The 22,040-nt window shown below is 52.8% G+C and overlaps 7 protein-coding genes across 7 annotated transcripts; 1 reads left to right on the top strand and 6 right to left on the bottom strand.

The window, feature by feature from the left end:
• Positions 1–445: 445 nt before the first annotated feature.
• Positions 446–820, bottom strand: AKAW2_40981A (uncharacterized protein; the record flags this gene model as incomplete). Its single annotated transcript, XM_041689370.1, has 1 exon — positions 446–820. One exon carries the CDS (start codon positions 818–820, stop codon positions 446–448), a length of 375 nt encoding a protein of 124 aa, XP_041543061.1.
• A 2,546-nt stretch (positions 821–3,366) lies between these two features.
• On the top strand, positions 3,367–4,832 carry AKAW2_40982S (uncharacterized protein; the record flags this gene model as incomplete). The annotated part of the gene is made up of 3 exons (XM_041689371.1): positions 3,367–3,390; positions 3,455–3,690; positions 3,806–4,832. The coding sequence occupies 3 exons, from the start codon at positions 3,367–3,369 to the stop codon at positions 4,830–4,832; spliced, it is 1,287 nt and encodes a 428-aa protein (XP_041543062.1).
• Positions 4,833–5,027: 195 nt separating this feature from the next.
• Positions 5,028–9,634, bottom strand: DCL21 (putative RNA helicase/RNAse III; the record flags this gene model as incomplete). Its single annotated transcript, XM_041689372.1, has 7 exons — positions 5,028–7,548; positions 7,602–8,681; positions 8,745–8,892; positions 9,010–9,262; positions 9,340–9,385; positions 9,441–9,469; positions 9,521–9,634. 7 exons carry the CDS (start codon positions 9,632–9,634, stop codon positions 5,028–5,030), a joined length of 4,191 nt encoding a protein of 1,396 aa, XP_041543063.1.
• Positions 9,635–10,708: 1,074 nt separating this feature from the next.
• Positions 10,709–12,075, bottom strand: AKAW2_40984A (uncharacterized protein; the record flags this gene model as incomplete). Its single annotated transcript, XM_041689373.1, has 4 exons — positions 10,709–11,212; positions 11,265–11,542; positions 11,725–11,740; positions 12,022–12,075. The coding sequence occupies 4 exons, from the start codon at positions 12,073–12,075 to the stop codon at positions 10,709–10,711; spliced, it is 852 nt and encodes a 283-aa protein (XP_041543064.1).
• Positions 12,076–13,882: 1,807 nt separating this feature from the next.
• Positions 13,883–15,863, bottom strand: AKAW2_40985A (anoctamin family protein; the record flags this gene model as incomplete). Its single annotated transcript, XM_041689374.1, has 3 exons — positions 13,883–15,133; positions 15,180–15,611; positions 15,675–15,863. 3 exons carry the CDS (start codon positions 15,861–15,863, stop codon positions 13,883–13,885), a joined length of 1,872 nt encoding a protein of 623 aa, XP_041543065.1.
• A 1,113-nt stretch (positions 15,864–16,976) lies between these two features.
• Positions 16,977–17,598, bottom strand: AKAW2_40986A (GNAT family N-acetyltransferase; the record flags this gene model as incomplete). Its single annotated transcript, XM_041689375.1, has 2 exons — positions 16,977–17,461; positions 17,559–17,598. The coding sequence occupies 2 exons, from the start codon at positions 17,596–17,598 to the stop codon at positions 16,977–16,979; spliced, it is 525 nt and encodes a 174-aa protein (XP_041543066.1).
• Positions 17,599–17,965: 367 nt separating this feature from the next.
• AKAW2_40987A (putative vesicle-mediated transport protein (Imh1)) lies at positions 17,966–21,913 on the bottom strand (the record flags this gene model as incomplete). Its single annotated transcript, XM_041689376.1, has 4 exons — positions 17,966–18,008; positions 18,072–21,147; positions 21,207–21,645; positions 21,782–21,913. The coding sequence occupies 4 exons, from the start codon at positions 21,911–21,913 to the stop codon at positions 17,966–17,968; spliced, it is 3,690 nt and encodes a 1,229-aa protein (XP_041543067.1).
• Positions 21,914–22,040: the final 127 nt, after the last annotated feature.

Consider the following 22,040-nt stretch of genomic DNA (forward strand, 5'->3'; position numbering starts at 1 on the left):
GTCTGGGATACGCACAGACAATTGTGAAGACAGGTTCACCCTCGGTTGAGCATCGAGATGTCCGGGGACTCGGATCCGGAGCCAGACAGGCAAACTATGGCCTTCGGATCAGTTTGGCCGCTAGATAAGGTTTTATTGTGGGCCGGCTGTCATTTGTCACGAACAACTCTAATATATTCTGCTATTGACTGGTGCTTGGCAAAACAAATGTGTGGCATCTACTGCATTGTGATGATCTCTACGGGGACAGTTATGAGAACTACATGGCATGGCATGGCATGGCAGAAGATTCACTTCATTGTTTGTATATCGATATGAGTAACCCGAAATCCTTCATTATCTCCCCCCTATACGCAACCTCATTGGTACCTGCTGATCAATATGACCCAAAGTCTAGTCCCCCTCGCCATATATCCTAAACGGCATGCCACTGTAACGAAAGCGATTAGACAGTGCACTTGACAGTGGCAGCACTCAGGTCCACTGGCTGCGCCGCACTCGGGTTTCCATCCAGGTCCACATAGGTGTTCCGGGAGTTCAGGGTAGCCAGAACCGATCCGTAGTTCGTGATCACGCAGTTGGTGTTCGCCTGGAAGTTGGTCAATTGCGCCGACGAGGCCTTGACCACACCACCAGAGCCGACTCCGGTGTTTCCGTACAGAGCCGAGATGCTCTGCACACTGCCGTCGGCAGGGACGGCGGCGCTGCCCTGTGCACCAGTCTGGTCGTTGGCCAGGGCGATGGTCACAGCGGGGATGATAGGGCCCGCAGAGACGGAGGTAGCCAGGAGGGCAATGAGGACGGCACTGATCGACTTCATCTTGAGGTAAGGAGGGAGTGTTTGATTGAAGGTGGAATTAGATGATTGATTAATGATGATGGTCAAGAGACAAGTTGGGATGGAATGCTGTTGTGTTGCTGGAATAGTCCTTGAATGTCGAGGGATAAGGCCTGCTTTATACCTTTTTCCTTTCGCTCCTTGTACTGAAGGCCATATATACTATATTTTGTCGAGGTTGTCATGCGGTCTCTGGCTCTTCGTATCTGTCTCACTTCCTGCCGGGTCGTAGACACCCTGCCACGGCTTCAGGCGTTCCATGACTTTAGTTGACGTCGATTGGATTCACGACCTCTCGCCTACAGCCGAGTGTAGACAAATGTGAACCGACGTCATGAGACAGGGATCTTTGAATGTACTTTCCGACGCCGCCGAGAGTCGAATAAAAGGCATCTCAATGGTTGATTGCTAAATTGGGACCGATATTTATGACATCTCACGGTGGGCACGTGAGGGTGAGATGCAGGTCTCAAACCTTCAGCATCGAGTCCATGCGACGGCGAGCCGGAGATTCTTGACTCTCCAATCGTAGAAATGGTGCGGTGGAGAGCTCGTGTTGTTGCGTGAATACGAGAAGTCCATGTCAACGGGCATTGCAGGCTGCACTCGACGGCGGCGATGGTCCCTACATAGTGGCATGTTTTCTTGCGACTAAATACCGTGCTCATCATGTATGACGCTCATAATTTTCATTAGCAATGGCAGATCGATTGAGTTGCCAGGCCAGGGAAGTGGAATAATTAGGGAAGGCGGAGTTCAGGAATACGAGCTGGTGCCGTAAGGCAATGCCAAATAAAGACGACGGGAAGGACGATATACTTTCCCCAATGTAACATCCCTGCGACATCGCTCACTTCCCCGGATATCCCAGCAATTCATGCGATGGGGATCGGCGCCGATCCCAAATATGCGTCATCTTGGATCTTCAGTTCGGATGATTCGGAGGCATCGGTGCTACCCGGACGTAGAACTGGGTTGCAAAAATGAACGAACCCCAGGAGCGAGATGGCCCTTGCAAGATACGAAAGTGTCTACCAAGCCCCAATTCACTACGACATTCCTAGACGACTACAATGACTTTGGACCTAGAGCGATGATAGACGTCTGCTTGTGAGGAGAATCCGCTCAGGCGGGTCTGTCGGACGATTTGGGCGCGCTTACGGGCATTGGAGGCTTGGCAGGTCGACATATAGCCAAGAATAAGGCCCAGAAGATGTAGGCTGTGAAGGTACACTGGCAGCAGCCCTGCGGCAGCATGCGAGCCACCTGGGGCTGTGTCATATGCGAGCCCTCGATCTAGACGATGTGTCTATGCAGAAAGCCGTATCCGACATAGCCTTCCTTGCGCGAATAGATGATTGCGGCTTCGCCAGTGAGATGATGATGACTGGTCTTTACCAGAGTTGCTAGGAGCTACAAGGGCTACCATAGGGCCGTGCTTATGATACCGCCGAGAAGTGAAGGAGTTCGGGGTTACGTGAGGCCTGGTAGATAACTACCAGCCTGCCGGTGATGCACTAGAGGGTATTTGAAGATCTTCCGATCAGAGAGTGGCGAGCTTGACGGAATGTTGGCAGACAGGGAGACGTCCGAAGACCCTTGCTTGGATGCACCGCAGGTGCAATCCACACGCTATGTTGCGGAACAGAAACGGGGACAATCCCGTCACGGAGTGATTAGCTCCATTCGTTTTGCAGGCAAAACTATAAGGCTTGCAAAAGGTTTGCGGAAACGCTAGGCCGTGTTCCGTCACGAGCCCGAGACCTTTATAGATAGCTGACTCCAGTCTGGCTTCGAAGGGATTCATTACTGTGTCCGTAAGAAGTTGGGAATTCTTTGATCAAGTGTAATGTGGAGCAGAGACCAGCTGAGTTCTGAAACAAGCAATGAGACCTGCGAGTCACGCGGACAGCGTGACTGGATGACCAAGCGGAAGCTGTTGATGTTCCTGGCAGGTATGGAAGCTATTGCGCTCACACTAAAAGTCTCAGAGTATATATTAATTATTCACCCAGGTTGGCCTGGATTTCATGGAAATGAGATGTTGTCCAGCTGGATATGGAGAGATCATCGTGTCAGAGCCCAATTTGGCGATCTAACGGGATCATCACTAAGATTGTACGGCTAGAAACATGTCCTCAAGAGAAAGGAACACAGTAGTAAAGGTTGAACCAGCGGGGTATAGTAATAGCGGTGAGTGGAAGAGACGGAGAGGAGAAGAAAGAGAGTGGGAAAAGAAGGGAAGATGGAGACAATGTATGAAAGAAGTTGGTCTGTGCGCGGGAGCTGCTGACGTTGACGTCGATGGAGCGAGTCTCACTTTCTGCCTGCATCCACTCGCTCTTCCTCTTCACGCCTTCTTCTCCGCCTCTCTTTTCCTTCCCTTCCCTCTCTTTCTCTTCTCTCCATTCCACCCTGGTCTTTCTTTCAAACTTCCTATTGTTCAGTTACCATGTCCTTCTCCTAGTGCGACCTGTATTATTCGATTAGATTACTCCCCGACACACTCCCTAGACAGCTAGCCCGTCATGGTGTCCCTGTGGCCCTTCAGGGTAAGTCCAGTCCCCATCCACCGCCAGTCTCCAGTCCACCAACTTACCATTTCCTCATTCTTAGGCCGAGGACACCTCTCCAGCATCCTTTGAAAAAGCTCTTGCTGCCCTCTCCACCAAGATCACCCGAGCCACCACTCGTCTCGACCTCCACCGCCAACATGCCCGCCGCTTCAAAGCTCTCTGGACTCTCTACACCACCTTCGCCTACCTCCTCTATTCAATTATCATTGCTCTAGTCCTCGGGTGGCAGAATTGGGGGATCACAGAATACGGCGCGATCATCGGTGGCCCAATCCTGTACGTCCACAATTCCCCTGATCTACTCCCTCACTGCGACCTGCCAACCCCCACCCCACCCCTATTGCGGAGCGTCACACCTGCATCACTGCTTCTAACCACCATTCTCATACAGGATCTACCTCATCCGCACCATCTCCACCCGCTACTATGACTACCGCATCTCCAAAACCCAGGCCTATCTCGACGATCTCCACAAACAGCGCGAGAAAACCATCGAGGACCTAAAGACCGCCACGCGCTGGAACTCCACCCAACAGCTCCTCGAGAAATACGGCGGGGAATCGCCCAAACCCGCGCGCTCGAACTCGGTCAAGTCTGGCGACGCGAAGCGCAACAAGTCCGAGGGAGCGAAGCGCAGGCAACCATCTCAGCAGCAGCAGCAGCAGCAGGTCCAGCGCACGGGTATCCCCCCGCCCCCGACAGCGAATATCCGACGACCAGCACCGCAGCAATTCCCTCCTTCTCCCCAGCCGCCTGCCACCCCGCCAGTCGCATTCCAGCACCACCAGCAGTCTCCGCAAAATTTCCCAGGCCAACAACCACCACAGCAGCAGAGGTCGCCAAGCATGAACGTAGGCCTCGAAGAGCCTGGGTTCGCTCCAAACGCTTTCTCCAGTACGCCCCCACAATATGTGGAGCAGTCTCACTGGTACGACCGCCTGCTGGACGTATTGCTGGGCGAAGATGAAACCCAGCCCAAGAACCGGTTCGCGTTGATCTGCTCCACCTGTCGGATAGTCAACGGCCAGGCGCCCCCAGGCATCAAGACACTTGAAGAACTAGGTCGCTGGAGATGCGGCAACTGTGGCGCATGGAACGGTGAGGAAAGCGAGGCGAAGAAGGTCCTGGCGGGCATCCGCAAGGAACAGCAGCAGTCGTCCAATATCTCCAGTGGCAGTGTTGATGGCACAGAGACCCGCTCGTCCGCGGGAGGAGATGTAACGGATGACGGCGTCATGGTGGCTGCTACTGGTAGCGAGGATGATCAGCTCGAGTCGCACAGCGAGGGAGCTGAGACGTCGGAGGAACAGGCAGAGCAGTCGGCGGAGAGTGAGGATGAGGTAGAGGAAGAGCCTGAACCACAACCCAGTAAGAGGGTTACGCGATCTCGGGCTAAGGGTGGAAGAAGGAAGGGTTGACGATATGCCACTAAGGCTGTTCTGTAATGTAGTTAGTTTATTCGTGTGGCATTATTATCAATACCAGGTCATATCATCCAGACTATATCCAAAGTAGAGTCAACCAGTAGTGTATGTCATTCTCATACCCAAGATGTAGATCGCTCAAACTACAAACATCACCCTTAAACCTAACTCCATATAACCCAATACTAATCACAAACTACATCCCCTCCCCACAAGAATCTCCACAGCCCTCTCCGCCGCCGTAATCTCCGCCTCCTCACTAGTCAAACACCCCTCCACAAGAACAGCTACTCCCTCCACGCCCGTCATCGTCACCGTACACCGATACGTCGCCCCATCATCCTCTCCACCAGCACCAGCACCAGCAGTATCCCCATTCACCACCACCCTCACCACCTCAAATCTAATCTCCCCCTTGGCCATCTGCTGCGCAATATTCCTCGGATGCATAACATCGACCCCATCCTTCAAAATCCTTCTCAAATACCACAACAGCCCCAAGCGTTCCAGAAACCTCTCACACTCGGCCAGATTCCCATGCGAATCAATAAAGATAGCGCCCAGAATACTCTCAATGATATCGGAGAAGAATTTATCCGCGTTGAGCTGGGAGAGGTATTTCCAGGGGTAGGAAGGGGAGTGTTGCAGGCCGTGGATGATGGATTTGCGGAGCGAGGCGTGGCGGGCTAGGGCTGCGTCTCGGGCTGTTTGGAGATGGGCGCCTTGGTAGCGCATGAAGCGCCAGAGTTCGAGTTTGTGGTCTGTGGAGGAGGGGTTGAGGGAGGCGGTTCCTGAGGGGGTGATTTGTACGGTGGAGCGTTTCTCGACGAGGGCGAATTCCATGCAGAAGAAGGCGAGGAGGTTGGCGTTCACGACCGCGTGCTTTATCTTGGTCATTTGGCCCTGTGGGATTTCGTGCGGGTGGGAGAGGAGGGTCGACATGATGGCCATGTCGAGGACGGCGTCGCCGAGGAATTCGAGCCGTTGGTAGGATTGGGTGGTGGTGTCGAATTGGCAGGATGGGTGGGTGAGGGATTCGACGAGGAGGGATTTGTGAGTGAAGGTGTAGCCGATGTGCGTCATTAGGTGGTCGTCGTTCAGGGTGTGTTTGGTGGTGCCTTCTGGGGTTGAGGGGGCTGTGGTGGTGGTGCGGTCGATGTGCTCGAGGTTCACTTCGGGGAGGAAGCGGTGGATGCAGGCGTGGGCGGCGGCGAAGCCGCCGTCGATGTAGGAAGCTCCGATTAGGGCTTCGACTACGTCGGCGAGGACTTTGGTGGACATTGTTCGTTGCTTGGGGGTGAGGCTGATCTTTTCGGAGATGAGGGGGGCGGTCCATTTGCGGGGTGTGAACATCTTGTTCATGATGAAGGCGTCGAGGCCGGCGTCGAGAGCGGCTCGGGCGAGACGGGAGTTTTGGACGATCTCGTCTCGTCCTTGGGAGAGATAGCCTTCGTGCCAGTTGGGGTGCTGGAAGAAGAGTTGGCATGAGACGGTAAATTTGAGGACTGAGTCGCCGAAGAACTCGTATCGCTGGTAGTTGGTGAGTGATTGCGCGCTGGGCGCGGTAATGGCCGTGATGACATGACGAATGCTGGAGAATTCAAGATCGCGGAGAATGGTCTCGCATAGTCTAGTCGCAACCAATGTGGCTTCTAGTCTATCCAGTATAACTGATATGAAGCGGCCGAAGATGGTTTCGGCATAGGGAAGTTTGTCTATGGTGCAGTTTTCCGCAAGAATAAGACGGATCTTTGAGGAGTTATCAGGGGTTTCAGTATCAAGTTGCTTAGCAGCTAATGTTTGCCGATGCAAAAGGTTTCGTCGCTTTGGGACGGCGTCACATTCGAGCTCGACTATGGGTGTGTCATCCTGTCCAGATACAACCCACCGTTTGAATACCATAGGCTCATTGTAGCGTAAGCGGTCCCGCACAATGCCCATTATCTTAGGAAAGTCCTTGCGAGAGTAGACCTCTAGAGCAGGCTCGTCTCCGGCGTGCTTCCTGAGCCATTCTGCTAACTCAGGGTCGGGAAGGTCGGGCCCAAACAGAGTCACAAAGTCTTGTTCGGGTCTCAGTTGTCTAGAGCTTGCAGCCTGGAGATATAGTGCTGTTGCCAGTCTCATATTTTCAATGCTGTCAGCGGCGATCCCTTTCATTCGCTTCGGTTTGTTGAACGCTAACGTATAGGTTGTCTCGCTGTCCCAGAATAAGGTCATCGATTCAACTGGAGGTAGGCTCGTTGGGCTGGTCAATCTGATAAACATGTGAGAGTCCCCGTTGTTCTTTATAGCAATTTGCGTTTGGTGGACATCAGGGGATGACCAGGAACAAGCCCAGTCGACCCATGGATCGTACTGTTCCGATACTTCCACAAGGGCCGGTAGGTTAGTATGGTCGGTCTCTTTGAGCTCTAAATTCCTCTTGAATGGAAGTAGATGATCGCTCAGAAGACCAAACTCGTAGAGACGTTTATAGGCTTGAAAGGCTGCTTCTTTCCGAGCTGCTCGCTCGGTCTGCCACCATCGCTGGCCCTGAGTACGGCGGACTCCGGGATGGACGCAGGACGGCAATGTGACAGTACCTCTCAATAGATCTGCATCATCTTTCTCGAATGAAAATTCAGGCTCGTTGCTCGCATACGGTTGGCGCGGCAGGACTGCGCAGAAATGGTTGAGGTGTGCAACAGCGGTGTCTGCCGTCAAGACAGCACTGGAAGACATCAGCATCAGTACACGTTTTGCAGGTGCTGCGCGGCGCCATACCCAGTAGATGGCACCTCAAGCCTTTCCACCACTTCTTCGTTGATAGCCTCCAGGGCCCAAGCATCGCGCAGTCGCCTTTCGTCATCCTCGTACGCTTCAATCATGGCCTGTTCCAGATCCTCCCACTTGCTCAGTGCAGAAGATTCATCATCTGTAGAGAACATAATGGCATAAGTGGATTGCCGGTGCCGCGCACGACCTCGTCTCTGTACGAACGACTTCAAGTTCGGTGGCTTATCATAGCAGACTACCACGCTGCAGGCGCTAATGTCAATGCCCTCCTCCAGCACATCCGTCGCAATAATCAAGTTCTTCTGACCGGTCCGGAACTCGCTCAGCGTATCGCGCTGCATACGGGCGTCAAGGAGCTCACCCAGAACGTCTTTGCTACCTCCGCCGGACCAGCCGACGAAGGAGGCGCATCGAAAACGATGTTTCGTCACAGGATGAATAGACAGTAGCTTTTCCATTACGCTCACTGTAGCCCTCTGCTTAGCAAATATCAGGCCAGAGAAGTTAGGCTCGCCCTTTGTATCCAAGAATTCCAGCAGGGATCGGAACTTGGGTGAAATAGGTATTCTATCCGGGTCGGAAGGAGTGAGATCGATACTCGGGGTGGGTAGCTTCGAGACGATATCTAATAGATATGCCTTCTCTTCGTCGGTCCAGCCCATGCTATCCACCGAATTATCGGCTCTCGTTTTGAGCTGCTCGACAGAAGCGTATATGAAGTAGTCGGCAGCCCATTCACCAAGCTCTTCGAAAATGTGCAGGCTTCTAGTTGTAAATCTCTTCAGCTGATCGTTACAGTAAGTCTTCCCGGACTCAAGGACTTTCTGTAACGCCCTTCCGTCAAGAGGGCTCTTTCTCAACTTCTTAATGTACGGATCATCCTCGAGTCTCATAGACGTCCAGGCGTTCACAAGAGCTTTCAAAGTCCTGCTTCCAGCCTGTAGGTCATCGAGCAGCACCGGGGTGAACAATATCTGCTGCAAATGTGGCCGATGGGTATGCGTCATCAGCTCTGACCGATGAATCCGTGGTGTCTTGCACACGGCATCAAGATTTGACTCAACCTTCCTGATCTGGTCAGCCCTACCCTACCCTGCCCTGTCCTGCCCTGCACGCCAACACTACACTCACAGTAGCTCCTGTTTATTTGATCTCACCACGGGACTAGCCGTGAGGCCGAGAATCTTAGGCACAGCTTCCGCACCATGCCTTTCCAGCGCAGGGTGATAAAAGTCCTCCATGATTTTATTTGCAGGGTGGCGTCGCATGCAATGATGGGCTGCCAGTAAAAAACACAACGGCATAAGCAATTCTCATCTCACAAACACATGTATACCCACACACCCACAGCCCCCTACATCATAAACTCCGGGTTTAAAGCATGGCGTTACTATACCTTCATCGAAAATTATCAGACCCAGCTGGGTGATCTTGACGAACCCATGGCTCATCGCATCGGCAAGAACCGCATGCGTGGACACCACCACCTGCATCTCCTTCAAGATCGCATCCCAGATTGGTTGCTCAGTCCAGAGCTCGACCTTGTCTAGACTGGTGAGTGTCCGGGCCCGGACAGCAGGGATATTGTCGGAGATGAATTTGAATTGTTGCAGACACAGAGCGACAGTGGGTGTTAAGAACCAGATTAACTGGAGCAACGGAGGATAAGTCAATGACATATGAGCCAAGATAACTTCATATCCTTCTTTTATTATTTTTTTCTCACCTTGTGTGGATTACTCTCCAACTCCTTCATGATTCGCAGCAAAGCGCTGCAGTGAAACCGTCAACTTCAAATAGAGTTCCACTGTGGAGAAACAAACATACATGTGAGTTTTCCCACTGCCAGTTCCCATCTGCAATATATTATTAGCCTGAACCTTCCGGGAAGAGTGAATATGGCATACCGTGACAATGATATTCTCCTTCAAACTCGCCTCGAACATCTCCACCTGGTAGCTGCGCGGGCGGTATGCGGGCGCATCTTCGCCGGCGGGAAGTAAAGTCGCAGCAGCAGTCATTTTGCTGTCATCGGGGGTATCACTGGAAAGAAAAACAAACTGGGCAGAAACAACGATAGAGACAAATGCTGGTGAAAGAGGCCCCAGCAGGAGGGTAAAACGATAAAGAGAGAAAGGAGAAAGAGACGCTGAGAATATCAAAACAAATAACTCATCTCAATGAACTAACATTTGGGTTCCAGGAGGCGTCAGAGTGGAGGAGGGGAGAGAGACTAGAGAGACTCAACTAAAGTAGGGGTGGGGTAAACAAACTGGACAAACTTGGTTGGTTTGGCTGGCCTGGCGGGGTTGGCCTTACTATGCAGCTACTAGTACTATCAATAGATTCATTCGCTAATCACAGTGGTATTTATTCTGGGGTTGGGTTGGGAGATAACGCTCCCACTGTGGATTGGTTCGTGGTTTAATTTGGGACGCCGAAAGCTTGGTTGGATACTGGTTGGTTTGTTTGTTGGGTCAGGCTGCTAGAATTGAGAGTCGAATCGTGAATGGATAGTCTACAGAACTATAAAAGTAGTACTTATTGCATCCCCCAATTCCGGAATAGATTGATATTCGGTTCTGTCTTGATCTGTCACATAACGAGGATAAGGAGGGCAGCAGCATCTTCAGAGCAGACACAGATGGATTACTATGAGCAAGTCGAGCAGTCTGTTTACCTGAACCCCCTGGTAGGAAGGGGCCCTCTCTAACAAACATCGTATGCAAGTGTTGAAACGGGGAAATACCGGAAGCCTCCTGTGCCCACTGCCAATGCATCAGGCAATCGGCAAACAGGATAGAAGCACCAAGTGCATTAACAACAATGGCTACACTTCTTCTGTCCCAGGAGACTCCTGTGGCTGACGCTGTGGATGAAAATCAAATATGAAAAGCACAAAACACCGCTCCTTCCGAGGCCAGAATGGATACCTAGTTACATCACGCCATACACCAGAAGATACGACAACGGTAGGAATATCGAAACAGAAAAGCAATGAGCTGATGATATATCTCGGGCGTTCGCAATCAACAGAATACAGGAATGGCGACAACAATCAGGGGTAATATCAAGTTCGAACATATCCGGATCACTCATGATACAACGGGCAACCCGTGACCAGGCTCCGTTTTCGTGGCGTCAGACCCATCGGGCTGTCCGTCGTCATTGCGCGGGCGACGAGCCTGGAAGTTGTTCCCCAGGAAGTTAGCCTCCTCATTGGGGTGCTTGCGCATTCCCAGGCCAGCAACCGCGATGCGATTCAGCGAGTTCATGTCTTCGTTCGAGGCAGCACCGGGGTTGGGGACTTGCATTTGCTGCGGTGCACCACCAGGACCGGGCGCGGGACCGGTGGCCGCCGGAGCCCCCGGCGGAGGAACGGAGATATCATTGCGTGGCTGGTTCAGATCAATGTTGCCAGGCAGCTCGGGAACCTCGCCCTGAGAGTCCAACAAGCGCGATTGCAGGTTGATGATATATTCACGGAGCTGGTAGTTCTCGGCTTGCAGCTGCTTCATAGTCTCGTTTGTGTTATCAAATTCCTTCACCTGCTCCTCCAGCTTGCGAATATAGCTCTCCTTGCGCTGACGGAAAGCTCTCTGGTTCTTGTCAGTCCACATCCTCGATCCCATGCATTGGAGTTCACTATACCTGTGCGGCCCGGTTCTGGGCAGCGCGCTTGGAAGTCGACAGCGGTCGCTTGCCATATGTCTTGGGGGATTCCTGGCCCGTAGGCTCTGGCTGGGGAGGAGTCTGAGGGGGACCACTGAGCATTGCAGCGCCGGAGATGGCAGGGTCGATGTTGTTCTGGTCTCGAGGGCTAGTGGTGTTGGGTTGCATATGCGGAGGCTGCGCGGTCGGACCTTGCGGGCGTGCCTGCTGTGGGTGCGACAGATGTTGGTGAGCAGCCAGGAGCTGGTCATGCAGCACTGGAGATCAGACACGCGAGTCAGCATTTAATATAAACACATACGAGGCCAGGGAAGTGGAGTGAGGCAGTAAGCAGCCCGCAAACGCGATGACGCGATGACTGCTGGGGCGATTTGCCTCCTGCTTGTCTCTTTTTTTCTTCTCCCCTATTCCTTCGCGATGAGAAACTGGTCTCACTTACCCTGATCCGCATGGTCCTATCAAGAAACCCTACAGTTAGCATCTATATACTCCATGATTCATGTATATCCGGTTGACGCGACCGGTGAGCATTTCAAAGGCCCCCGTGTCGCGAAAACATGGGCGTGATCCGGCATCGCTCGTCCGACAGACAGGGCGACGGCAGTCGCGAACACGACCAGAAAGCTCAAGCTCCCGGCTCGGGACATGAGCTGCGCGAATCTGGGGAAACGGGGGAAAGACCAAGATGGGACAGACGCGATCTGATGACAAACCGCGACAAGCATAGGCTGCTTACCTGAGCAGACGTTTGCATACTTGGATGCGGCGCTGGGGCTAGTGTGGGCTGCATCGAGGCAATAGATCAAAAGACAACGGAGACGCGCCGGAAAAAAGACACGACAGGATCAATTAACGAAGAGGAGAAGGGCGGACGACGAGCTCGGCCAGTATATTCACACGTTTTCTTTGGAGGTTTCGAGGGGGAGACGAGGATGTAGAGGAACGATGTAGGATAAACGGGGAAGGACGATGAGGTAAGCAGAGAACGAAAGAGAGCGAGCCAGTTCGGAGATAGCTCGTTTTCGCTAGGCAGGGGAGTGTTTAGGTAAAGGCTGCTCACGCGGGAGGTGCCTTAACTGACTAACTAAGCTGGATTGCAGTTTGACTGCTGACTATTATTGGTGATAACCGGGGGGGTGGGAAAGTGGGTGTGGGCAGATTAGTAGTAATTATGAGAGGCAGTGATCTCGTAAGCAGCGAGTTGTGATGGGAAGTGCTGGGAAGAGCTGACCACGAGAGGGGGGGAGAGGGGGGCGAGAGAGAGGGAAAGGGAAGATTAGTTAAAGGATCAGTCAGAAAATAAGTGACGTGTGGGAAAAATGGAGGAGGGCGAGTGGCTGGCGCCGAGGGCAAAAGGGCCCTTCCCCCGGTGAACTTCACTGGTACCACCACCGTAGTACTAAGTTAGTACTAGTCAGTCAAGTTACCTGCCTTGCTTCCTCAGGTGTCCAAGCCTGCATTTCAAGGAGACTCACGTCTTCGTTTACTGGCTTCTCTCAACATCTTATCATCACTTCATTCGCTCATTACTTCCTCCTAACTTAACTCTGAACATTACACAAATATCCCCTCCTTCTTTCCCCTCAACAATCCGAACTTCTTTGTTTCTCGTTTCTACAGTGTTCTACCTGACCCACGGCTGATGACTGATCCGGCATGTGCTGACTCATCGCTTTCCACAACAACAACACTAACTTAGTCACCCAAATAGTAGTTTGCCGGCAGTTCACGGAATCTCCCACTGCACAGTAGTAAACCCACTCTCCGACGAGACCTAGATAGATACAATCTACTAACATGAGTAAAATCAACTCCCCTTCAAACCAAGCAAAGACCCTCAACAAATTCCCCCCAACCGGAGCTACACACACGTACAACACCCGGGACACAAAATGATCTTCAACCACTTACTACATCCCTCCGCCGGCATCCGGGCGGTGTCACTAGGAATGTCGGATCCATCGGGGTAAGAATGCCGATGCCTGAACTGAACTGCAGTGCAGTGAGCCAGTGGGGAAGGAAGGTCTTCTGACTCAGCCGAGAATTGGCTGGACCGTAGGACGTAATGTCATTGGGTGTGTTATGGCCAAGTCCAGGCTCGAGTCCCAGCGACCATTTTCTGCCCATACCTCCAAAAGGCGGTCAATATTTATACAGATTCCAACTGAGTGTTTGGGGGTCTGTATAGTCTAAAATCCGACAAAATCCGAGGTTTTTTCATCGAGGTCGACTAGCTTCTGCCGCTTTAGGCGGTGGGAGGGGCGGTCAGAGTAGGGTTCTGCCATTGATTATCTACTTACTCCGTATTGCCTAGTTGATAGCAGTTTCTTCGGTGTTCAATTAATTGGCTATATTGTAGTAATTTATGTATGTACTTGGAACTGACATGGCGACAGTCTGTTACTAGTAAGTACACATCGAACCACAACATACTAGCCAGCACTAGAATAATGATTAAGTACATCGATCAAACTTCATGACACATATAGACAATAGAGAAGTTCCAGCTCCCACTCATGACCCATGTATATACTACGTTCGTGACCCCAATCCATTATGACATAATCTCCTCTCCTCTCTGGTCGTTCCATCTCCCTTCATTGCTCCTTCTTCACCGTGGGCTCAGTCGCCAGCGTCTTGATAATAGTGGCCCCAACATGCGCCGACTCTTTCCAACCCTTCTGTCGCATCCAGAACCGTTCCGCCGGGTCAATGTCGTGAGTCGACCACTCACGAGCATCCTCTTCCAATGACTTCCGCGTAATATCAGGCACTTCCATGGATTGATCCGGCCCCTGCTCATCCCCTTCGTCATCACTGCTGCGCGCCGCGATCGTCGACTCCAAGTACCGCTTGCGCATAAGGTACCGCTCCGTACGCTCCTTCTTGGCGTTCGGGGGCTCCAGTTTGGCCATGGCGGCGCGGATGGCATACCGAACCATGAGGTAGATGTGCTCGGAGAAGACGATCGTCAGCAGCAGAGCCCATCCGCGGATACCGGTAGGCTCGCCGTTCGGGCCTTCATGGCCGTTGCTGAACATGTAGAGAAGGGCGGAGCTGGTGATGCTGCCGACCCACGACAGGAAGCCGAGGCTTTCCAGCCAGGGTCCAATGGTATCGGCGCGCTGCGGCCAGGGTCTCTTGCACTCCATGCAGATCTTGAAGAAATCGGACCGAAGCTCCACCCAGTTGTTGACCAGGAAGGAGACGGGGACGAGAGGCCAGACAGGAGAGAACAAGGCCAGATATCCGAACTGGATGCACATCTCTCGCAGGTCTTCAGTCACGTCGTAGTCCTCCAAGTCGGCTTCGTTGCGTACCCGGGTCAGGAACTTGGTCTCGTCGGGGTGGTCGTCGAACAATGCCTCTTTCTTGGCCTCGGTGCCATCCTCGGTCTCGATCTTTCCTTGCTTTCTGCGGTTGTATTGCTTGTATTCGCGGGAAAGGCGCTGCTTCAGCATAGGCACAATGGTCTCCATGGCAAAGTTGACAGCTTGGGCTGTGACGGTGAAGTAGATCACCTGCTTGCGCAGACGGTCCGGGTCAATGCTAAATTCTGTCCTCCGTGAGCTTGCGTCTTCCTTCGACACGAACGGCCGAACAGTCAGATGGAAGACATCAAGGTACGGCACGATCCGGCTCGCGAAAGGTACGTAGACAAAGGCTGTGAGAATGATTGGCAGATACGAGGTGATAAAGTTGATAATGAACACCTTCTGCGTCAGAGCCACATCGTATGCAGGCTGCGTCTCGTAGTTCTCGTAGTCATTGAGCTTCGTAGCGATCGACACCAGGACCGAGCTCATCGTTGGGATGAGAGCCGAGAGCAGAATGGTGGGAATGAAGACCTGATCTGTTAGCGGAAGGTCCGAAATCCCCGTGATTCAGACTCACCAAGTAGGTCTTCAGTGGACCATTGTATACCTCCGAGATGAAGATCTCAATGGCAAAGCATGTGGCGATGATGACACCCAATGCAACCGCGGAAAGCAAGGCGAACGGGACAATCAGCAGTTGTCTATACATCCGCCTGGTCGCGGGGAATACCCCCCTGACCTCACCAGTGCTTTCATCCTGAACTTCCCTTTCGGGCTTGAACTCGCGTCTCTTGGGCCGCACAACCGAGACGCCCTTTGTTTGCCAACGACAGCTCAGATCCTCCTCCTGGCGCTTCCAGTACTCGATGAAAATGATACACCACAAGCTATTCACAACCGCATATATGATGGAGAAGGATCCGAGGAGCAGCCAGCAAGAGAAACCGAATACGGCAGGGAACATGAGGAACCTAAAGTATGACTGTAGGAATGCGAAGTAAAAGCCGACCTGTACGTAGAACACCCATTAGCTGCAGATCAAGTACGCATGCAAGGCCGGTCTTGTCCTTACATTCTCTCCGAACGTATTGCGTATCTGATCCAAATCATCAGCCGACAAAAACGTCTTCTGGCTCCAGTCCTTCATGCACTGTTTATTCATGGCCTCATCATGCAGCGGGAAGATCGCATCGACACATTTCCATTCGCCATGTTTCGGTGTGATACCAGCGCCACCTGCTTCTTTAGGGACAGTGATCATATGGTAGATAACGCGCAAACGCTCCGATTCCGACTGGGCCTCCGCTGAGGATTCCGATTCGGGTTCGGTGTTGCGGACGCCATAGAGCCAATCGCGGATGCTAGTGAAATAAAATAGACGTATCAGTAAGAGACGACCAAACCCGACCGTGCAAAGAGCAAGCGCTCACCGTGATTGATAGATGGCACGCTTCAGGCTCTTCTTCCGTGACGCTCGGACGAATATCAACAGCGACGATTCGTCCCCTTGCCTGACTTCGGTCTGCAGTCCAACCTCGAAGAGTTTCCGCAGCAGTCGATCAAGTTGCTCGGTCGCATGGGCGGCATCTAAGTAGAGATAGTGGTGGTTAGGTCGGAGCGACACCGGGACTTGCTGGGCCTGGGGCACACCGCCATCTTACCAGTCTCACCACCAAAGTTGTAGCGAATCACGTAGTCCACATAGTGGTTGCTATGCACAGGGTCCCGAGGGAGAGTGGAAGCCATTGGATGGTTAAGAAAGAGGGATGTCGAGTGCAATCAGGGAATCATGAGTACGAACAGGGAGCACTGTCGACAAAGCATCGAGAGTATGCCAGGGGAGCGGGATCTACTCGCAGTAATTAATAGTAATCTAGTGATTAGGAGGAGCTACCGTTTTTTTCCCAGGGGATCTACGCCGCGATGACGACGTCACCACCGATCCGATCTGGCGCTTAGGGTTAGCCCTCATCGTGGCTGGTGCCGATCGTCGCCCCCATCGTCACCATGCTTTCATTCATCAGCAATTCCATCTGCTCCAGTGTGCCTTGATCGTTCATCAAGTTCCTTTGAGGGGTGATGATGCTAGCTTAATGCACCGGAGAGTCCTTATCCAAACTGGAGATGTTGTTTTTCCTTCACCGCCTTCTGCTCCTGAGTATTTCCGGGCGGTGAGACTTATCCCTGTTGCTGATCTGCCAGTGGCTCCATATAAAGTAGTCCAAGAGGTTAATCATTTCATGTGATGCTTGAAAGCCACAGCCACAGTATTATTCTAGAATCGTAATCTGTACAGTTTATTGCGATCGGGATGGACATGCATAAATAATCCATCCACTTCGTCCCGCATCTTGTGATCAGGCTCCTAAATCGTTCACAATCCCTCCGCCAACTTGTTCAACGCCGGACCCTCCATCATCATCTTGGTCCACTCATCCATGGCTTTAGCCCCAACCTGCTCATAGAACTTGATGCTGGGCTCATTCCACTTCAGCACACTCCACTCGAGACGTCTTCCCTTGATCTCCAGTACCTTGGCGGCAAGGTACTTGAGCAACTTGAAGCCGTAACCATTACCCCGAGCACTAGGCTGAACATACAGATCCTCAAGGTAAATACCCGGAGCTGCGCGCCACGTAGAGTAGTTGTAGAAGAAGAGCGCCATGCCGACAGGCTTGGGTGTGGGGTTCTCCGCCGTCGCAGGAGGGGTAATAAGCGCGGTGTACACAGAGCCACGCTTGGGCGGGCTGTCGGGGAAGGACAAGGTTTCAAGGAGGGACTCGTGGGTGGCCTCTACTTCGTGCAGGGCTTTTTCATAATCTGCCAGCTCGCAGATGAACTGGTGGATGATGGGGACATCTGCAATGGTAGCCAAGACATGGTTAGTCAAGATCGGAGGCACTGCCAATGGGCCAACGGAGGCCATGCTTTGACGACATCAGAGGGAAACACTTGCCCTCAGGAGTCGCAAGGCGAATAGTAGGCTGGTCAGACATTGGTCCGGTATGTGCAATAGCTACAGAGAGAAGCAAAATGTTGGAAAAAGACGAAAGCAAGAAGCCGGGGACGAATATATATGAAGACCCCGGAGGACCCGCCTGTCGTTCCCCACCGTGCGGTCGGGACCGCGACTGTCCTACTCAAAAGGGACTTTGACTGCCCTGCGCCCTTCGGTTGACATCGAGTCCTCTGGAAGGTCGCAGAAACACGAGAATGACAATGTCATCTAGGACTACTTTGAAAAGACAAGATGAGTATCGACAAGGTATAATAAGATGTGAATCAAGAATGCTATGTACCAGGTATAATTACAACTATGTCCTTGCCTCCAAGAACCATGGTTTCCGGCGAAGGCCTGGAAGTCTAGCGTGAGGTGATGGCCGCCATCCACTTTTGCTCATCGGTCCTGTTCAAGTCAGCATATACAAGTCTCCAGGAGGGAAGGAAAGAATGAAACATGGATACTCACCGGTCGAAATGTAACAACATCCCCAGGACAGGCACCAGCTGCTTCTGGTAGTTCTTGTCCTTTTGCTCCAGAAACTGCAGGAGAACATTCTTCAGGTAGATGTAATCGATGGACGATGTATTCGGCCCGGTGGGCGTCTCGCTTCTCCGGGTTGACGGACTGCGGTCTTTGGAGACTGGAGAGGCCAGCGCTTTGCGCGATCCGGAATCGATGGATGATCTGGATGACTGCGGATTGGGACCGAAGCGACTCTCGTCCGGTAGCATCTTGTTGGACTTGCGGACCTTTTCTAGGCGCGCGTTGGTCTCCTCCACAGACCGGCGCAACTCGGCCTTCTCCTTCTCCAGATCACGGACTTGTTTCTCACTTTCGTCCAAGGCATCCCGCAACCGTGCCATAGCCTGTCGCAGATCACTGAGCTCTTGGGTGGTCTTCTCCGACTCGGCCTCGAGTTGATCCCGTCTGCGTTTCCAGTCCTTCTGAGTATGCTCCAGCTCCTCCTTATCCTCCTCCACAGTACGCAAGGCTCGCTCCGCTTCGCGCAGCTTGCCCTTCAAGTCTTCCAACTCACGCGCCCGGCGGCGGCTCTGAGCACTTGCTTCATCCTCAGCCCTGTCGCGTTCTTCAATGGCAGCCTCCATGCGCTCCTTGAAATCCCGTACTTTAGCCTCTGCGCGACCGTCAATATCATTGAGAAGACGTCGCATGGTCTCGCCCTCCCGGGTACGTTCGCTCAGCAGGCGATGAGCATCCGCTAATTCTTCTTCCAGGCTTTCACAACGCTCCCGGGCTTCCTTCATCTGCATGCCCAACTCACCAGCCTGGTCGCGCATGCTATTCATCAAGCTTTGTGCGCTGGCATGCTGTGCAGTCTTCAGCTGGATCTCCTCTCGCAGGCCGCCAAGATCCTTGTTCAACTGAGCAGCTTGGCTCTCAGCTTCACGGAGCCGGGCCCGAGCTGCCTTGAGCTCATCTTGAGCCTTGGACAGGTCCGATGCCAGCTTCTCCTTTGCCTCTATGGCTTCCTGCTTTTTGCTCTCTGAGTATCGCAAATCAGATTGGGCGACCGTCAATTTCTCCTCGCTCTTCAGACGGCTGTCCGTCTCTTGTCTGATCTTCTGGTTGAGAGACTTGACTTCTGCGTCTCTTTCTGATATGGTAGACTTCAGCGACTTGAGCTCTGCGCGCAACTCATCATGCTGCCCCTCCAGGTTTCGCAAGTCGGCTGTCTTGCTGTTCAAGGATTCCTTTGTCGACTTCAGCTCCGCGGACTCGGCCCGTAGCTTCTTCACTTCCGGTTGCAGTTTCTGCAGGGTCTCCCGCAGTTCTGTCATATCCTTGAACCGCGTGGCAGCCAGCTGCTGGGCAGCAGAAAGCTCAGTCTCCAGTGTAGTAGACTTGATCTTGAGGCTCTCATATTCGTCCTTCAGGTCATTGTGTGCCTTCTCGGTATCAACCTTACTAGACTCACTACTCGTCCGCAAATCTGTCAGTTCCTTCTCCAGCTTGGATATCGTTTCCTCCAGCGCGCTCTTCTCGGCGGTTAGCTCCTTCACCTTATCCTTGGCTTCAACATGATCTTGGCCGATATTGAGTAAATCATCGCGTAGAGTTTCGATTTCCTCTTTCAAATCCTCCTCTCCCTTGATCCTGGAGCAGAGACGGTCAATGGTAGCATCCTTCTCAGCCAGCTGCGTTTTGAGCGATTCAATGTTCTGCTCCAGCTCGGTGAGCTTCAAGGCTGCTTGATCATCTTGCTCTGCCGATTCCTGCTTCTCCTCAGCAGGAGCAGCTTCAACTACTTTGTTGGCCTCCTCGTTCGCCTTGCCTCCCTTCTTCTTCTTTTTGTTTTTCTTCTTGCCTCCCCCAGCACCGCCTGCGGGGTTCGCTGCTGGTGCGGTAGGTCCGGCGGAGTCCTCTTTCACTGTTGCAGTTTGTGAAGGAGCCAGACTCTCGCGAAGTTCATCAAATGCTGCTTCCTTTCCATTGGCAATTTGGTCTTTGGTCTGTTTCCATTTCTCGTTATCTTTGAGATTAGCATCCAGGAAATTGACAACGTTCTGTATTTTGCCCATATCTTCTGTCTTCTGTCCCATTTCAGTCTTGAGACTGGTAAATGTTTCTTCCGTCTCCTTGAGCTGGGACCGCAGACTGTCAACCAGACCTTGTAGGACCCCAAGACGCCGGTCATTGGCCTCCTTCTCGCGATTCAAGTCTTCCAATTTTGACTCGATCTCTGCCTGCTGATCAGCGCTCTTGGCTAGAGCAGTCTGAGCCTGGAGTTGCTCGATCTCATCGGCCTTTTGCTTGAGCTCGGATTTCAAGTTTTCAATTTCGGAGCTTGTCTTCGCCACAGCCTCTTCTGATTTTTCGAGCTTGGCTTTGAGCTCCTCAACTTCCTCTTGATTAGAGGTTTTGAGCTTCTCCAACTCCGCATCCTGTTTGTCCTTAGTGTCCCGCAACTCAACAAGCTCCCGGGTAGCGGACTCCAGGTTATGGACCATGCCTTCCGTTGACTCGCGGGCTACTGACAAATCGCGCTTGAGCGACTCTGTCTGGGACTTCAGAGTCTCAATCTCCTCCTGTTTCTCCTTCAGTTCTGACTCCAGTCGCGGGATTTCGCTGTCATATGAGAAGAACTCCTCACTATCACCCTGTGCCCCAGACTCCTTCGGAGACGTCTCCGCAGTATCCCCGGCGCCAGAAGTGGTCGACTTCCCAGACTTCGTAGCGCTATCGGGTGTAGATTCGTCGGTAGCGGAGCTCTCGGCAGCTGGCCCTTCGTCTTTCTTGGCTTGGGATTTGCCATCCTCCTTGAGTTTTGTAACTTCATCCCAAGCGGCTTTGGTGGATTTCTGAGACTCTTCCAATTTCTTCTTGTAGTCATCCCGCTCTGCTGTTACACGTTTCAATTCCTCGGTCACCAGGTCACCTTTCAACGAAATCTGATTCAAGTACTCCGTCAACGCTTTTGGTTCGCTGATCGACGTCAGGGGGGTGTTCTCTCGCAGGGCAGCTTCGAATGGCTCGATCGACAGGACACGCGAGTGGGCCATGCGGTACGCTTTAAGGAGATCTGAAGTACGGCAACAAGTTAACAATGTTGCCGGGCTGTCGTTGCAGAGCGCTCATTACCTTGATAACGGGACTCAAGCTTGCCCAACCTTCGCAGTTTTACCCGAATCTCTGGCGGGAGCTCAGACGGTGACTGGTTCGTCTCAGTTACAGGCTGAGCCTCGGGCTTCTTGGTTGCGGACTCCTCAGAAGACGTCTTCCCCTCCCCGACGTTTTCCTCCGGGGCAGCTTCGGAGCCACCCGCCGACTCCAGACGCGGAGTGGCTGATCTGCTGGAACCTTCATCATCTCCGATGGCGAACTCCGGTTCGAACTCGTTGGGATCAGGGCCACGGACAGGGGTACCGGTGTTTCGCCGAGGACGAGAGGCTCGCCTTGTCGGAGATAAGTTGCGACCCGTGGGATGACGAGCGGAGTTGGAGCGCGAAAGTGAAGTTTGAGCAGACCGTTGACGAGCTTGTTCTTCTGCAATCCGCGAATCGATTGCGTCGCGCAGGCGCTAAATTGGGAACAAGGCGGGATCAGCCACAGCACTGGCACGAGCACAAGATAGCACGGGGAATGCGAAACGGGTAAATAGTAATGGACAGGTTGAGAGGGAGGTTTGAGAACAACTAGCGGGCTAGGCCACCTACCTGAAACATGACCGTGGCGGGCCTGTGAGCCAAGGCCACAGCAAGACTGATGAACGAAAGACAGAAAAAGAGAAGTCGGCAAAGGGTGAGGACAAGGAGAAGCAAGCGATAGGCAGGAAAGAAGGGGAGCATGAAATCCGGCGGCGGCGACTACAACAACTCATCCGCACGGGGGCTTCTTCGGTTGGCAGTTGGGCGGCCAGCACGGGGCAGAAAGCGGGTGCATAACTTAAGTGGACTCGTTCCTGGGGGCGGTGAG

Source organism: Aspergillus luchuensis, chromosome 4 (genome assembly GCF_016861625.1).
Source record: "Aspergillus luchuensis IFO 4308 DNA, chromosome 4, nearly complete sequence".
NCBI classification, from domain to species: domain Eukaryota; kingdom Fungi; phylum Ascomycota; class Eurotiomycetes; order Eurotiales; family Aspergillaceae; genus Aspergillus; species Aspergillus luchuensis.